The 17,000-nt window shown below is 36.2% G+C and overlaps 1 protein-coding gene across 1 annotated transcript; it reads left to right on the forward strand.

The window, feature by feature from the left end:
- Positions 1–16,199: 16,199 nt before the first annotated feature.
- On the forward strand, positions 16,200–16,778 carry LOC129944244 (uncharacterized). Its single transcript, XM_056053561.1, has one exon. It carries the CDS (start codon positions 16,200–16,202, stop codon positions 16,776–16,778), a length of 579 nt encoding a protein of 192 aa, XP_055909536.1.
- Positions 16,779–17,000: the final 222 nt, after the last annotated feature.

The following is a 17,000-nucleotide window of genomic DNA, read 5'->3' on the forward strand; positions in this document are numbered from 1 at the left end:
ACCCTCCCTATATTAAAAGAATCCAATCAAAATTCTCAGACCAGGCTAAATACCTGGGTCTTGTCTTAGATAAAAAACTAAATTGGAAACTCAACGTACAGCAAAGAGTTTAAAAATATACTGTAGCTCTCTTTTCTTGCAAAAAAGATAATGCTAATAAATGGCGTTTACAACCCAGAATCACGCATTGGCTATACACATCGGTAAACATACCGATTTTATCGTACGGTGTGGTAGTATGGTGAACTGCTTTGAAAAAAAGGTATAAACAGCTTGCATATATAAGTTAACGCCAAACAAGCCTAAACCAGCAAAAAGCTGAATCGGCTATACTTCCGTTCCCGTGGGAACATTATTGGGTAAGCAGCGAACACCAGCGCTGCATTTGCTGACACAGCGTCTGGAAATAACACACGCCAGTTGCCGATATGCTGCAGTAGCAGGGTAGAATAAGTTATGTTAAGTTTAGTTTTAAAATTGTAATTAAGTATTAAGCGAACTGCAAACAAATAAAGATGTTTTTTTTATAATCCTTTAACAATAAATAATTTAATTGGCGCCCAACGTTTTTAAGTGTTTCCATATAAGTCGTCCTAAAGTAGTACGCCGCGGTTGCATCTTAAAAAAAAACCCATAAGTCGTCCTGAAGTAGTTCGCCGCGAGAAACCCATACATTTTCAAAAAGAAAAACGCATAAGTCGTCCTGAATTAGTTTGCCGCGAAAAACACATAACTTCTTTAAACAGAAAAAAAAGAGAACGTATAAATCGACCTCAAGCAGTTCGTCGCGTGTGTTTCAAAAAGACTATTTTCCTGTGTTACAACAACTGAATGAGCGAGCTATCTATCCTTAGAAGACGCTACCACGAGGGAGTGTGAGAAGCAGTACCCTAGTAGCAAAAACAGCAAACAGGAACAATACTTAGCCACCAGCGTGAGATGCTTTTCATATTTATGTAAGCTAGATTTAAGAACATTATAAACAATTAAGATTTTTTAACAGAATTATTTTTTTTTATATACGATTATACAAAATTTTTAAGTGAATCATAAAATAAATAAGACTAAAAGTGACTTAATAACTAAAATTTACTTGAATCTTTTCATAAAATTTGAAATTGTTTTCATTAGTGTATTAATAATTTAAATTTACAACAATTTAATTTTTTATAAAATTTTAAAATCAATAGCTTGAATAACTTAATTACTACACTTATTTCCCAAAAGGAAACATAAAATTAACCAAATTTTCTTAAAATAAAAAATGTATTTTTCTTCAAACCAATATCCAAGAAAATTATCCAAAATTCCCAAATTCGAAAAAGAAAAAAAATCTAATAGAAACATGACGGAACCCGCTGTTTCAAACAATTTACATAATATTCAACTCCCAACCTTTACCCTACCCCCTCCAAACCTTAACGTATCACCTTCAAATCAAAATGCAGTTGCCACCCCAGAACTAGAAGCTTTAATAACAAACATTGTCTCAAGAGTCTGTAATGACCAATGTAGGAACATTGTACACACTATAGTTAATCCTCTTGCCAATTTCTATAAGGGCACAGAACAGACTATTGACGCTCAATTTTCGGGAAATCTAAACGATCTAGACAAAGTACCGGACGTAGTTCGAACACTAAGGGATTTCTCAGGAAATCCTGGTGAATATAGCTCTTGGAGAAAGAGCGTTGAAAGAATCTTAAATATCTATCAGCACCTCAAGGGCACCCCAAAATATTTTGGTATTCTCAATACCATACGAAATAAAATAACAGGAAACGCAGATGCCGTCCTAGAATCCTACAACACGCCGTTAAATTGGGAGTGCATTTCCAAATGCCTCACTACACACTACGCTGACAAGAGAGACTTAGGTACTAGAGTACCAAATGACTACTCTTACGCAAGGCAGTTACAGTGTTGAAAACTATTACCAAATGGTATATCAGCATTTGTCACTGATACTGAACAAAATTTCAAGCATGAATATTTCGACAGATGCTATGCATCTCGGAAACGTACCGAGATAAAGCACTCGACACGTTCATAATGGGATTAAGAGGTGATCTCCCTAGATTATTAGGTATCAGAGAACCCGTGGATCTCACACAGGCCCTATATTTATGCCAAAAACTCGATAACCAAATTTATAGATCACAACATGCCAACTACCCTAACACCCATAACAGAAAACCGATTCATGATTTACCACCACGCAAACCCACTTTCAATACACAACAACAACAATTTTTCCCACATCTGGCGCATATACCAAAACACCCTCCACAAAATTCATTTTATCCACAATACCCGCAATACCCGCAGTACCCACAACATTACCAAAACTCGCAACAAAATCCCTTCCTACCAAAACAAGGTATCCCACCTCGACCTAACGCTCTAAAACCTTTCCCCAAGCCAGTCCCAATGGACATCGACCAAAGCATGCACTCAAAAGGAATAAATTACATGAACAGACCAAAACCTCATAACCCATTATTCGGTAAAAGACCAACCGAACAAAACAATCCGCCTCCATCTGCGCAAGTAAACCCACCTAAAATTCAAAGGAATTTCCATGTCTCAACGACACCATCCTATCCTGAATCAATAAAAAATCCAAACTTTGAGCAAACTGATGAACAAATTAACACTGCTTCAAATAATATTCAGCCATATGACTACCCTTACCAATCTGACGTCAATGCTAACAATTCACTTTTGAATTCAACGAATGCAATGCATATTGGAGACGAATCATTAGAAGATTATATTGCAAATCAAAATGACTACGATCAACAACTTAACGACTTTGCAGATATTCATTTTTTAGATTAACAAGCTCGTCCTTGCCATACTTTGAATGTAAAACGAGCGATGGTAAAATCTTAAAATTCTTAGTCGACACAGGGTCGAACAAAAATTATATTCAGCCCAGCTTAGTAAAGAATCCAATTACCAATAAACAAAACTTTTTTGCAAATTCGATTGGCGGTAAAGTTGAAATAAGCCAACATACTATGATAAACCTTTTCGGTATCAATACCATACAAATACAAATTTTCATTCTTCCCACACTTAAGTCCTTCCACGGAATTCAAGGCAATGACAGACTTAAAGACTTGTCAGCTGTCATTTTTACAAAAGAAAGTTATATGCTCTTTAAAAATAAATTATAAATCCGACTCAAACAGCAAATTTCTAATTCAATAAACTCCGTCACCATTAGAGACAGTCACATGTCACAAGAACAAAAAACAGAACTTCATAAACGTACGGAATCATACTCTAATTTATTCGCTGAACCTGATGAAAAATTAACCTTCACCACGACGGTGAAAGGTAGAATTAGAACATCGAATGACGAACCGGTCTATACAAGATCATATTCATATCCCATGTCTTTGAAAGATGAAGTAGAAAAGCAGATAAACCAACTTCTACAAGATGGTATCATCAGACCTTCACGGTCCCCTTTCAACTCACCAATAAGGGTCGTACCCAAGAAAATTGATGCATCTGATGAAAAGAAATACCGACTGGTTATCTATTATAGGAAACTAAATACATTTACCATACCCGATCGTTACCCGATACCGGAAATAAACGTTGTCCTTTCCCAACTCGGACAAAATAAATTTTTCTCGGTACTCGACTAAAAAGCGGATTTCACCAAATTAAACTTCACGAAAATGACATTGAAAAAACGGCCTTCTCGGTCAATAATTTAAAATATGAATTCGTCAGACTTCCATTTGAATTGAAAAATGCTCCATCAATTTTCCAAAGAGCATTAGACGACATTCTTCGGGAACACATAGGGAAAATATGCTTCGTCTATATAGATGATACAGCCGTTTTTAGCAAAGACGAAGAATCCCACTTCAAAAATCTATCCACAATTTTTAAGACCCTAGGATTCATAATATCTTCTGAAGGAATTAAAACAAATCCCAAGAAGATAGAAGCAATAGCCCAATTTCCGTGTCCAAAGAAACTGAAGGACCTACGATCATTCTTAGGCCTATCAGGGTTCTATCGACGATTCATCAAGGACTACGCCAAGCTAGCGAAACCCCTGACAGTCCTTCTCAGAGGGGAAGATGGACGCACGTCCAAACAATCCTCTAGCAAAAAATAATAAACTTTGACAACGAAGCTCTCGAAGCATTTCAAAAACTAAAAAATTCCCTCATCTCCGAAGATATAATTCTTAAATTCCCTGACTTCAAAAAAGAGTTCCACCTTACAACGGATGCGTCTAACTACGCAATAGGTGCAGTACTTGAACAAGACGGAAAGCCCATAACGTTCATCTCAAGAACTCTTATCAAAATCAGAAGAAAATCTGGCAACAAATGAGAAAGAGATGCTGGCCATCATAAAGTCACTCAATACTCTCAGAAATTATCTTTACGGATCAGCCACAGTTAAAATTTTCACTGACCATCAACACTTGACTTACACATTAACTAACAAAAACACCAATAACAAACTAAAGCGTTGGAAGACTATACTCGAGGAGTATAAATATGAATTAAAGTACAAACCCGGCAGAAGCAACGTTGTAGCCGATGCCTTATCAAGACCACCAACAGACAGCAATATCCATTCCTTGACAATCACCCAACATAGCGACGAAAATTCGGGACAATATCTCATCCCCATTGCAGAAGAACCAATAAACGTTTATAAAAATCATACGATTTCAAAATCATTTTCCCCACTTATCACAGGCATACAATAATAGAACCAACATTTTCTAACGACAAGATTATCAATATTTTTAAACGTTATCTGAATCCATCTGTTATAAATGGACTCCAGACAAGCGAAAGAATACTTGGAAAAATTCAAGAAATTTATCCCATCCATTTTAAACAGCATAGAATTAGCTTTGCAAGAAAAACAGTTGTAGATTTACTTGACCCAGAACAACAAGAAAATGAAACTATAAAAGAACACAATCGTGCACATAGGAATAGCAAAGAAAACAAATTACAGATTTTAACAAAGTTTTATTTTCCCCAAATGCGACGGAAAATAGAAAAAATAGTAAAACAATGCATTATTTGTAAAGAACATAAGTACGACAGACACCCTACTAAGATTTTAATAATACCAACCCCCATACCAACATATACTGGACAAATATTACACATTGGCATTTACTTCACAAACAAAATAATCATATTGACCGCCATAGACAAATTTTCCAAATACTCTTTGGTAAAGATCCTAAAATCAAGATCCGCCGAGGACATAAAACAACCATTAAGAGAATTAATACTCTCATTTGGAGTACCGGATACTATTGTAGTAGATAACGAAAAATCTCTAAATTCCAACTCTGTTCTTTCGATGGTAGAAAACTTTTTTAACATAAAGGTTTTCAAAACACCGCCATACACGAGCACAGCTAATGGACAGATAGAACGTTTTCACTCAACACTACCTGAAGTGATACGTTGTCTCAAATCCCAAAACCCGAACTATACATTCCCGGAACTACTCGATAAAGCCATCCTTGAGTACAATAACTCTATCCATTCCACTATAGGAAAAAAGCCAAAAGATATTTTCTTTGCAAGGGAACTCTCCAACAATCCCCAAGAACTCGAAAGAGAAATAGAAAATACCTCACACAGAATTAAACAGAAACAAGACGCAGACCTACAATATCACAATAGGAAGAAAAGCCCTCCTAAAGAATTTTCCGTTGCCGAAGTAATTTACGTTAGAATGAATAAAAGATTAGGAAATAAACTATCTCCCAAGTATAAAAAAGAAATAGTAAAAGAAAATAAAAATTCAACAGTCATCACTAATTCAGGAAAAACTATCCACAAAAGTTTAATTAAAAATTAACACCCTCTCTTCCACTTAAGGTTTCTGGTACACTTTTGTACCGTACACACAAACATCCAGATACTGGATTACACAAACTCTCATTTAATCAAAATCAATACTGGAAGTGCCAAGATACAAAATGGTTCCTTTAAAATCATACACGTTATCGACATGGACGCATACGACAACTTTATTGAACAACTAGAAAAGGCCATATCCAATGTAAAATCCCAACATCCTTTATATCCCATTTTATAGGAAGCGCGTGGAAATGGATCGCCGGAAAATCGGACCACCACGATTTAGAAATATTAACCGATAAAATGAACAATGTACTAGTTAATAACAATAATCAAGTCGTTATTAATAGACTTACAATAGAAAAGATAAATGAATCTCAAACTTAACAAATAGTGTAATTCAAACTTTCAAAGAACTAAATATCATAGAAAATAGTGTAATACTAAAACTAAAATATAAATTAGAGTTAATTAAAGAAGAAATCATAAATATCGCTTACGCAATACACTGGTCAAAAGCCAATATTGTAAATTCCTGTATCCTAAGTAATAATGAAATAAATGTAACGGAAACCATCCTAAAAATTGAAAATTTTCAATATGTAAACATAGATGAAGCGTTAGAATTTGCCAATATCAAAATTGCTTCTAATAATAAAAATATAATCTATATATTAGATCTTCCTACAAGCGAAAGTAATTCTTGTAATAATTGTATAATAAAAGCAATAGAGAAAAAAATGATATTAATAAAATACCATATGAAAATATTTAAGAATGTAAAGATAAGATTTATGGAATAATTAAAGAATGTAAGAAATACAATGAATTAACTATATGTAATAAGAAAAATATAATAGACATAAGTACCTCTACTTGCAAACCTAATTAGTTAAAGAGCATTAAACCAACATGTACCCAAATAAACAACGAACATATACCATCAATAGAAGAATTAACACCAGGAATTATCCTCCTCAATCAATTCAATGGCCCTGCGTTAATCAAAGAAGAAACAGTGGAACTCATTGGAACTTACATCATCCGGCATACAAACTCCAAAATTTTGCAATTGGAGCAAAAAAACAAGGCATTAGAAATCCAAATGGATAAGCTAATCCAAAAAAAACATTGAAAAAAATCTTATAGTCCGCTTACCAATTGAAACTAATGTGGACATGACAGAAAAAGCTAAATCTGTTTGCTCGGGGCTACTTAACCTCAACACAAATATTGAAATTGAGAGCGCCTTCAAAGTCCAAACCCGAGATAATCAAAAAGCCACAATTGTTATCCAAATGAAAACCCGTGAAGAAACTTTGGGTGTCCTACGAAGCTCAGCCAAACTTAAGAACACTGGTATCTCCGTCAGTAAAGACCTTCCATTTAATGTACGCCAAAGAAGATCAAAGTTAATCAAACTCATGGTACCACTCCGCAATGAATTCCCTAAGAAAATGATTGTATTAAGAGACGATCGCTTGCGTGTTGAGGATAAAATATTCACATGGGACAATTCTGATGGATTGAAGTGCGGAAATTTTGATGGAATCCAAACTTTGATACAAATATTTGGTAATATCTCAACAGACAACAGGCGTACGAAATACTATAAGCGAACTTATGAATGAAAGCCCAAGTAATGATAACGAAGTGCAACTGTCAAATTCGACAGCGAGTACAAGTACAGGGATAGTAAGAGTAAGACAAAAGAACGCCGCTGTACAGAACATGACTGGAGCTTTAGATAGGCACGGTCAATGAGCACCAGCCGTCTACTCGATTCAAGACAACAAAAAATATAAAATCTTAAGTTATAATATTTCTGGAATTAATAACAAATTATATGCTACTGAATTCTTTAATTATTTAAAAAAAATGATATTTTCTTCTTATTTGAAAAGCACTTATTAAATGTTGATCAAGCAAAATTTAACAATATTTTTATAAATTACGAACTTAAATGGATTCCTGCAGAGAAACTAATTATATTCGGAAAATTAAGTGTAAGTACAAATGATTTATACCTGGTTCCTATCTACCTCAACTGCAACAAATGGCAACAAGAATTCGACCTACTTAACGATTTAAAATCAAAAGAATTGGTTCTCATAGGTGACTTCAATGGTAGAATAGGACTCTCCCAGAACGATTTCTCGTCAGGCACAAATTGTGAACTTTTGAAATCAAATCGACAATCCAAAGACGAGATATGTGACAGGAAAGGTAGTAAAATACTTGAACTTACAGATGCTTTTGATTGTCATGTTTTAAATGGAAGTTGCGAAGGGGATTCAAAAGGTGAGCTCACTTTTATAAGAGGCACTGCATGCTCGGTAAATGATTATTGTTTTGCCAATGCTACCTGGTGTGGTTTGATTACAGACTTTCGAATAGGAAGTCAGATATTTTCCGATCACATGCCGTTGCTTTTCTGGAATAAAAACAAAATAATTGATTACCGAACTTCGCTTTACATAGAACTAAATCATCAAATCACTTTTGAAGAAACACTGAGTATTGATCAATTAACGGATATAATCAAGACTGCATCACCCAGCCTAAAATTCTCAAGAAACAATGAGTATTGTAAGCAAAAATGGTTTGATCAGGATTGTATAAAAGCGAGAAACAAGTCATTTGCTTTTCTTAAATTACTCCGAAAACACGAAACACTTGTTTTCAAGCTATTGTATGCTGAAGCGAATAGAAAATTCAAGTCTATCTGCAAAACAAAAAAAATCGAATTTGAATTCAGGAATATTGCTTCAGTTAACAATGCCCGATCGTCAGCTGAATTTTAGAAAGCAGTCAAAATAATGAATGGTAGTAAAAACAGAATATCGGTACAGCTCAAATCATGTGAATTGCATGCGTATTTTAGAGATCTCTTGAATATCAAGCAGATATCCCCTATGATTCAATATGCTGAACCCCGTTTTATTGATGACTACCTTGATGCACCGTTTGATATTGAGGAAACAATTCAAGTAATTAGAAATTCTAAAGACAATAAGGCTCCAGGAGAAGATGGAATTCCTTTCGAATTTTATAAGAACTGCACCACTGAATATGCAAAAGCCCTAACCGACACTTTTAACAGATGTTTTCATAACGAGGATATACCACAAAGCTTTAAAAAGCAATTATATTTCCTCTTCACAAAAAAGGGTATTTTACAAATCCAGCCAACTACAGAGGCATATCCTTTCTGAATACCTCAGCCAAACTGTTTACAGCCATTATTTATAATAGACTATCAAAATGGATTCAAAGCAAAAATATTTTACATGAATTCCAAAATGGTTCTAGAGAAAAGTATTCAACTTTCGACCAAATATTTACATTGCTAAGTATTGCCCAAATTTACAAACGAAAACAAAAAAAACTCTACGCCTTGTTCGTTGACTTCAAATCAGCTTTTGACTCAATACCACTTGAAGCCATATATTACAAACTCCATAGAATTGGTATAAGCTATAAGATGATTAACATAATAAAAGCCCTGTATGAAAATAATGTAGCAACAGTTTGGGATGGGAATTTTCAATCGGAAGAGTTTCCTTCGACAATGGGAGTGAAACTATGATGCATACTGAGTACTTTGCTTTTTATATTATACATCAACGACTTAACTGATGAAATGGTGAGAGGAGTCGAGATAAACCAAGTCGCAATACCTGGTCTTATGTATGCTGACGACATTGTCCTCCTAGGAGATACGGTAAACAACCTGCAACTTAAAATAAATAAGCTTGAAAGCTACTGCAAATCTTGGAATCTAACAGTTAACCTCGAAAAAACAAAGGTTTTGATTTTCAGGAATGGAGGAGGTTGCTTTTCGAGGAATGAAAACTGGAAATACCAAAGACAAACTATTGAAGTTGTACGAGAGTATAAGTACCTTGGAGTTCTGTTTACAGCAAACTTGAATATCGAAAAACATCACAAAACAAAACTTGCGGAAGCAAAAAGAGCAATCAATTCTATCTGGAATACCTGTATTCAAAGCAAATATGTACCGCTTTGCTCAAAAATAAAACTAATAAAATCAACTGCTCAGAGCATACTTCTATACGCAGCTCAAGCTTGGGGATATACTTCATCAAACACTGTTGAAAAGTTTCAAAGATATTGCATAAAACGAGTATTTAAATTACCTAGCAGCACCCCAAACTACATGTTATATCTCGAGACTGGTTGTTCTCCACTTATAATTACAACACTCAAGCTTCACTTCGAATATATGATGAAAGTAATGGAAATGAAAGATGAACGCTTACCAAAAGTTCTGCTGAAACACATGATAAATCAAAACAATGATCTTGTAAATGAATGGAAGGAAATGGCTTCTTGTTATGGTTGCAATTTTACACTCAATCCAAGTGACGACGAGGCCACAATAAGAATCAAATTTGATACCATCATCAAGAGTGCGGCAACTTGCCTATACAACAATTACTTAAATGAAGCACGTTCTTCACAACATAGAATGTACTACAGCATAGAATGTAAACCAGCAAAAAGCTGAATCGGCTATACTTCCGTTCCCGTGGGAACATTATTGGGTAAGCAGCGAACCCAGCGCTGCATTTGCTGACACAGCGTCTGGAAATAACACACGCCAGTTGCCGATATGCTGCAGTAGCAGGGTAGAATAAGTTATGTTAAGTTTAGTTTTAAAATTGTAATTAAGTATTAAGTGAACTGCAAACAAATAAAGATGTTTTTTTTATAATCCTTTAACAATAAATAATTTAATTTATATAAGCGGATCGCTTTGCACGACCCCGTCTGCGGCACTGGACACCTTGCTCTAACTTACACCTGTTGACATATTTATCAAATAAATAGCTGCAAGCTCTGCTATTCACCTCAAAGCTTCGTCGCCTCTCACGTTTCATAAGGGATTCAAGCTGGTTCCATTGAGCTTAAGAGGAGCCTCAAGATTCGTGTGGTATCACAATGGGCCATTAAACTGCCATAAGTGTGTCCGTTTCCATCTTGGACAGCCACTATAACCTAACCTACTCTCGAGGTGAATCAGCCTCATTTCAACTCGATCCTCCAGCTTCAAGCTTAAAGTTTCAACACCACATTAGGTTTTTAAAAAATATATGAAACCATTTAAAATATGTATATATGAAATGAAAGGTCTTGATTTCCTGAATACGAATATGTGCGTGACGGACTGTATCCACTTTAAGTAATGTTCCGATGTCACCTTTTTTGGTCACTTCAAAATCTCGACAACAACGCTCTGTCATTCCTGGACACACCAACCCTCTTACATACATCGCGTATTGATCTGCAAATTGAAAATCTATACGAGTCATTTATTCATACTCAAGGAGTCAGCTTTTATTATTTATGCTGATTTTAATTAAGAGATGGCTGACTACTAAAGAAGGCTGACCTCACAAGACATCACCCTATGTTATATTGCCTTAATAATAATTAAACACTCATTCAGGAAATAAATGCATATACTCTTAACCTACCGGAACTGTTGTATGTAAGGATCTGGATGTGTTTGGTTAGCTGTGTACCTCTGGCTCAGCAATTCTTTCCGATGATGTGGAATCAAAATGCTCCTACAAACATAAATCTTCATGTATGTATGTATTGACATAAAATATTTATTTATTTTCAATTCTAATTTATGGGGTTATTTGAAATCACAAGTCTATGTCAACAAGCCCACAACCACCCGTGCATTAAAGGAGGAGATTCAACGCTGCATCAACGAAATTCAGCCACATTTATGCAGAATGGTCATGGAAAACTTCAACAAAAGAGTGCGCATGTGCATGCAAAGCCGTAGAGGCCATTTGTCCGATGTGTTATTAAAAACATAACCCTATCCTATGTACTTTACGAGTCAATAAAAATATAACTATCAAAAGACTAAAAACGGCGTTTTCTATTTAATTCAAATCTTAATTTAATTTTGGGACACCCTTTACTTCCATAGATTACATTTTTTAAATGCAGAACATAGACAATAGTTTTCAGATAGAGGTATAAGTGTAGAAAATATTTTTGAGAAAGCCAATAATATTAAAGGTTGTGTTCATTAAAAAAATTTCCGCTTCAGCTAACCTTCATTAACTTTTTAGAAACTAAATTAACACTAATAGCAGCCAATTATTTCATAGCATTTTTATTTGTTAACATTGTAAAATGTCTAAAAATGTTCATAAGGTACAAAATTCGTAATTTTATGCGTAAGCATAGAAGATAACATTATTTATTCAAGAAGCATGCATTTTGGTGCGATCACCGATTTTTTTTGCTATTAGGTGTTCGGTTCCCCCATACTGGATTAAAAAAAAATAGTTACGTAAATCTATTGCACTCATTTAATTGGTATTGTGTATAAACATTTTGCCTACTTCTATGCCTTAAAGATGCTTTACACAAAGCAACTCATTTTTAGGGCAAGGTTCCCTCAAATTTGTATTCCAAAATCTCACTACAAATAAAATTCGAAATCTGGTCTTGCAAATATCGAACTGCATATATGATGAAAATACTAATCTAGTTGAGGAAACTTCACAAGAAGCATTGTCTGTACAACAAAAAAATACGGAGTAACCCACCTTTTGCTTCTACCTGAACTTCTAATGTCGCCAATAAAATGCTCTAAGCAAACTACAGCTGCAAAAATTGTCTGTTTTGTTGTTTTAAAAAGTATTGAGTTACACTTTTGTCCATTTTCAATTATACTTAACCTGTTGCAGCGCATATTCCGTTCGCAAATAATTGAAATAAACAAAATACAGCACTAATAAGTCATTAAATATGTATCAGTTTTATTTTATTTAATATGCATTTACAACATTTATTTGGATTGAAATAAAAAAGCTATACAAATCTTCCAATTTAACCATGTAAGCACTTCAGATTCTGTTGGTTAGGATTGTTTAATTTTTCAATAAAGAAGCAGCTGCACTTTGAGATACTTTTTAACTCTTGTTTCTGATCTCGTCTAGACTGCCTCGTGCAACGCTGATTTAACCAAAACTAATTTCATTGTATTAGAATTTTAAGAGAAATAAATTAAAAGTTGTAAAATAAACCTTTTGTCTGGAATTTATTTGGCACAAACGCTAAAGTGGTGACCCCAAAGTGATTTCGTTGAAATAACAAAGCACAAGATACGACAACCAACATGGACCCACCAGGTACAGCTGCAAACGCCAGCGACACTATTGTGCAAGCATCAACGCTAGCCAAATTTGCAGCCTTGAAGAACCTCAGGATTCCACCATTCTGGAAAATAAATCCAGCCTTGTGGTTTGTTCAAATTGAGGCGCAGTTTCACAACAAAAGAATCTCTTCCGACAACAGCAAATTCAATGCCATAATCGCTGCCTGGAATCCTGAAATCCTAAATGATGTTTCGGATTTGGTGCAAACACCACCAGTCACTGACAAATATCCTGCCTTTAAAAAACAGTTAATAGGGAGATTTACTGAGTCCAAGGAGCGACAATTGAATAAGCTTATGACATCACTCGAACTCGGCGACAGGCGTCCTTCAAGTTTGTTGAGATTTGGATGTCAGGAATGCCGAACCATGTGAGGGGAAATCTTTCTGCAAGTCTGGACATTGGCCTCACTGCTTTATCTGATATAGCAGACAAAATTATAGACAACATGTCGACAGCACCAACTCTCGTTTTAGCTGCAGAGGTAAATGAATGTCGAAACAACAATTCCCTCGATCAACGCCTGACAGAGGTAGAATTTGCACTGTCCAGCCTTACAACACTTGTGTAAAGCCTCAAAGTCGGTCAAAACAGATTTCAAACGCAGTCCAGAAACATATACGTTTCAAAGGGAAGAAGGGTTTCATCAAAAGATGCAGTTTGTTTCTTCCACAGGAAGTATTGAAAAGAAGCAAGATGTGACAACCCATGCAATTTTTCCACAAAAAACTAACCAGCCTGTTCTCATCCAATGCGGTTGACAACAGTTTTCAACACAACAAAGAAAGCCGCCTTTTTATCTTTGACAAGGAGACTCATAAAAAATTCTCAACGATTTGCATCCTACCTCGTTCCAATGATTGAACATCCCAGAGTGGAGATCTTATTCTTCTTGCGGCTAACAACACCCCAATTCAAACCTACGGCAGCAAGACCCTCACGCTCAACATCGGGCTTCGGAGGGCTATAACATGGGCTTTCATCATCGCAGACTTTAAAACAGCAATCATTGGGCAGACCTACTGGCACACTACCTGCTTTTAATTGATCTGAAGGCAAAACGCATCATCGACAAGACAACATCGCTAAAGGCGCCTGGTAAAATTAAATTAAGTTAACCGACATCATTAGGTTAATTTCCATCAATGGACCTGACACATACATTAGTCTGTTGAAACAATTTGTTTCATATAGTAATAATAATAAAATAATAACTACAGGCCAGCCAAACGCAGAACGTCCAAGACGTCTCACCGGGCAAAAGCTTAAACAAGACAAAGCAGACATCGAGAATTTCGTCAAAAAGGGATATTGTCGCGTATCCAGCAGCACTTGGGCTAGTCCAATTCATTTCATAGAGACAAAAACTGGTGGTTGGAGATGTTGTATTTACTATCTACGGTTGAACGCTCAAACACAACCCGATACATACCCGAAACCACACATTATGGATTTCACTGAAAACCTATATAACAAATCTTGTTTTTCAATCTTGGACATGGATAAAGCGTATTATCAGATTCCGATGGTACCTGTAGACATTGAGAAGACTCCGACCCCCTTCGGATTGTTTGAGTTTTTGGTCATGCCATTCGGCCTGAAGAACGCTACTCAAACTTTCCAACGGTTTATGAATATAGTTCTTCGCAATCTGTATTTCGTTTTCTGCTACATCGACGGCATCCTGATTGCCTCCAATTCAGAAGAAGAACACAAACAGCATGTTCTCCAAGTCCTTCAACGTCTCCAATAGTACGGTCTTTAATAAACATCTCTAAATGCCAATTTGCGAAATCTGGGGTAACATATCTTGGACATACTATAAATAAAGTTGGTTGCAGACCACTAGAAGACACGATCAACGCTTTATCCATCTATCCAAAGCCAGCCACTATAAACGAACTACGTCGTTTCCTAGGAATAGTCAACTATTACCGTCGCTATATTCCGAGTTGTGCTCACATGCAAGCATCATTGAATGGACTCATCAAGGATTTGAAACGGAACGACAAACGACCGGTTTCATGGAATCCTCTGGCTGAAAAGGCTTTTCAAGAGTTCAAGAACAGCATCGAACAAACAACTTTACTGACTCACCTCAATCAAGATTCATCACTGGTTCTGACAACTGATGCCTCAGACACCGCAGTCGGCGCTAAGTTAAAACAAACAGACTCTACTTATAACAAACCAATCGGATTCTTTTCGCGCAAACTTTCAAAGTCCCAGGCTCGATACAGCACTTATTATCGGAACTTCTTGCTATTTACCTTGCCATACGTTTCTTCAGACACATACTGGTCATCGCTTCGTGGTGCAAACGGATCACAAGCCACTGATCTATGCCTTTCCAGACATAATTTATCTTCCCGGCAAAGACAACACCGTGGCAGACGCGCTGTCAAGAGTTTATGCTTTAAAAATGCCATCACAGTTCAATCAACGTGAATAACATCTGTCACAACTGCTGGATCCTGTACTACAGTAACTTCTAAGCCCAGGAAACACTTCCCTCAAAATGACCAAATTAACCTTAGAACCTGGCATCAAAATTTATTGCGACATTTCGGACAACCTGATTCGACCATATATACCATCTTCCCTACGTCGACAAGCCTTTGAAGCGATACACAATTTGTCTCATCCCAGCGAAGGTCTACCAGTCACCTACTCAGGGAGAAATTCATTTGGCCAAACATCAGAAAAGACGCCCTGGAATGGTCTCGTACTTGTGTTCAATGTCAACGTTCAAAAATCAATCGACACACAAAACAATTACCGGAACGAATCAATATTCCAGATCAACGTTTTCAATATGTACCCATCGACCTAATTGTCCTCCCGCATTGCAAAGGAAATAGATATTGTCTGACAATGATTGACCATTTCAGCAGATGGCCGGAAACTATACCTCTACAACAGATGAGTGCAGAAACAGTCGCAGCTGCATTTTACAACCATTGGGTTTCTCGATTCGGCTCACCAATCACAATCACGACCAACCACTGTACTCAATTTGAGTCTGCTCTTTTCGCAGCGCTCATAAAGTTGATTAGCACCACGAGGGTAAGAACTTCACCTTATCACCTGCTTCAAATGAGCTAGTGGAACGATGGCATCGCTCTTTGAAGAGCGCTCTATATGCAACGAGGAGACAAATTGGGTAAACGTACTTCGAACAGTCCTAATTGGACTTCGAACAACCTACAAAGAAGACATTAAAGCGTCCGCAGCCGAAATGCGCTATGGAACGAGTTTAACCATACCTGGTGAGTTCTTTGTTAACCAAGACACTTTCTCTGACCCACAGATATTCGTTCAAAAACATCGAGAGGTCATGCACAAGTTTCGTGCATCTACGACATCAAATCATGCCATCAACACAAAATTGTTCGTTTCACCTGACCTGTACCTACAAATCTTCACATGTTTTTCTTTGATGAGATTGCGTTTGGAACAACCATACTCTGGTCCTCATCCTGTAATAAAAAGAATTAACGATCTTCACGCATATGAACGGATTTTAAAATTATCAACAGTACGTCTAAAACCAGCATACATCTCACCCGGAAACAGCACAGCCCAAAAACCAAGTCGTCCAACATCAAGCGATGATCATCAAACACTGAGTCAAGTCCAATTAAACCAGCTTTCCACAACAAAGATTTGGTCAATTTTAAAGAAAAATTAAAAATATCTACAAATCAAAACAGATGTTCAACATCGAGTTAAATTTGACAACTAATTAAATCGTCCCTTCGGTACTTGAGGAGGAGTTATGTGGCGACCTTAAGCAAATTTTCAGTCTCTAGAAAAGAAAGATACAAAAATTAAACGAAGTAACGTTCTAGCAGCAGTTGCACTGTGAGATACTTTTTTACTCTTGTTTCTGATCTCGTCTAGACTGCCTCGT

Source organism: Eupeodes corollae, chromosome 1 (genome assembly GCF_945859685.1).
Source record: "Eupeodes corollae chromosome 1, idEupCoro1.1, whole genome shotgun sequence".
NCBI classification, from domain to species: Eukaryota; Metazoa; Arthropoda; class Insecta; order Diptera; family Syrphidae; genus Eupeodes; species Eupeodes corollae.

Excerpts from the sequence above, each read along its gene's own strand:
- LOC129944244 (XM_056053561.1), top strand. The coding sequence starts at position 16,200 with ATGGCATCGCTCTTTGAAGAGCGCTCTATATGCAACGAGGAGACAAAT.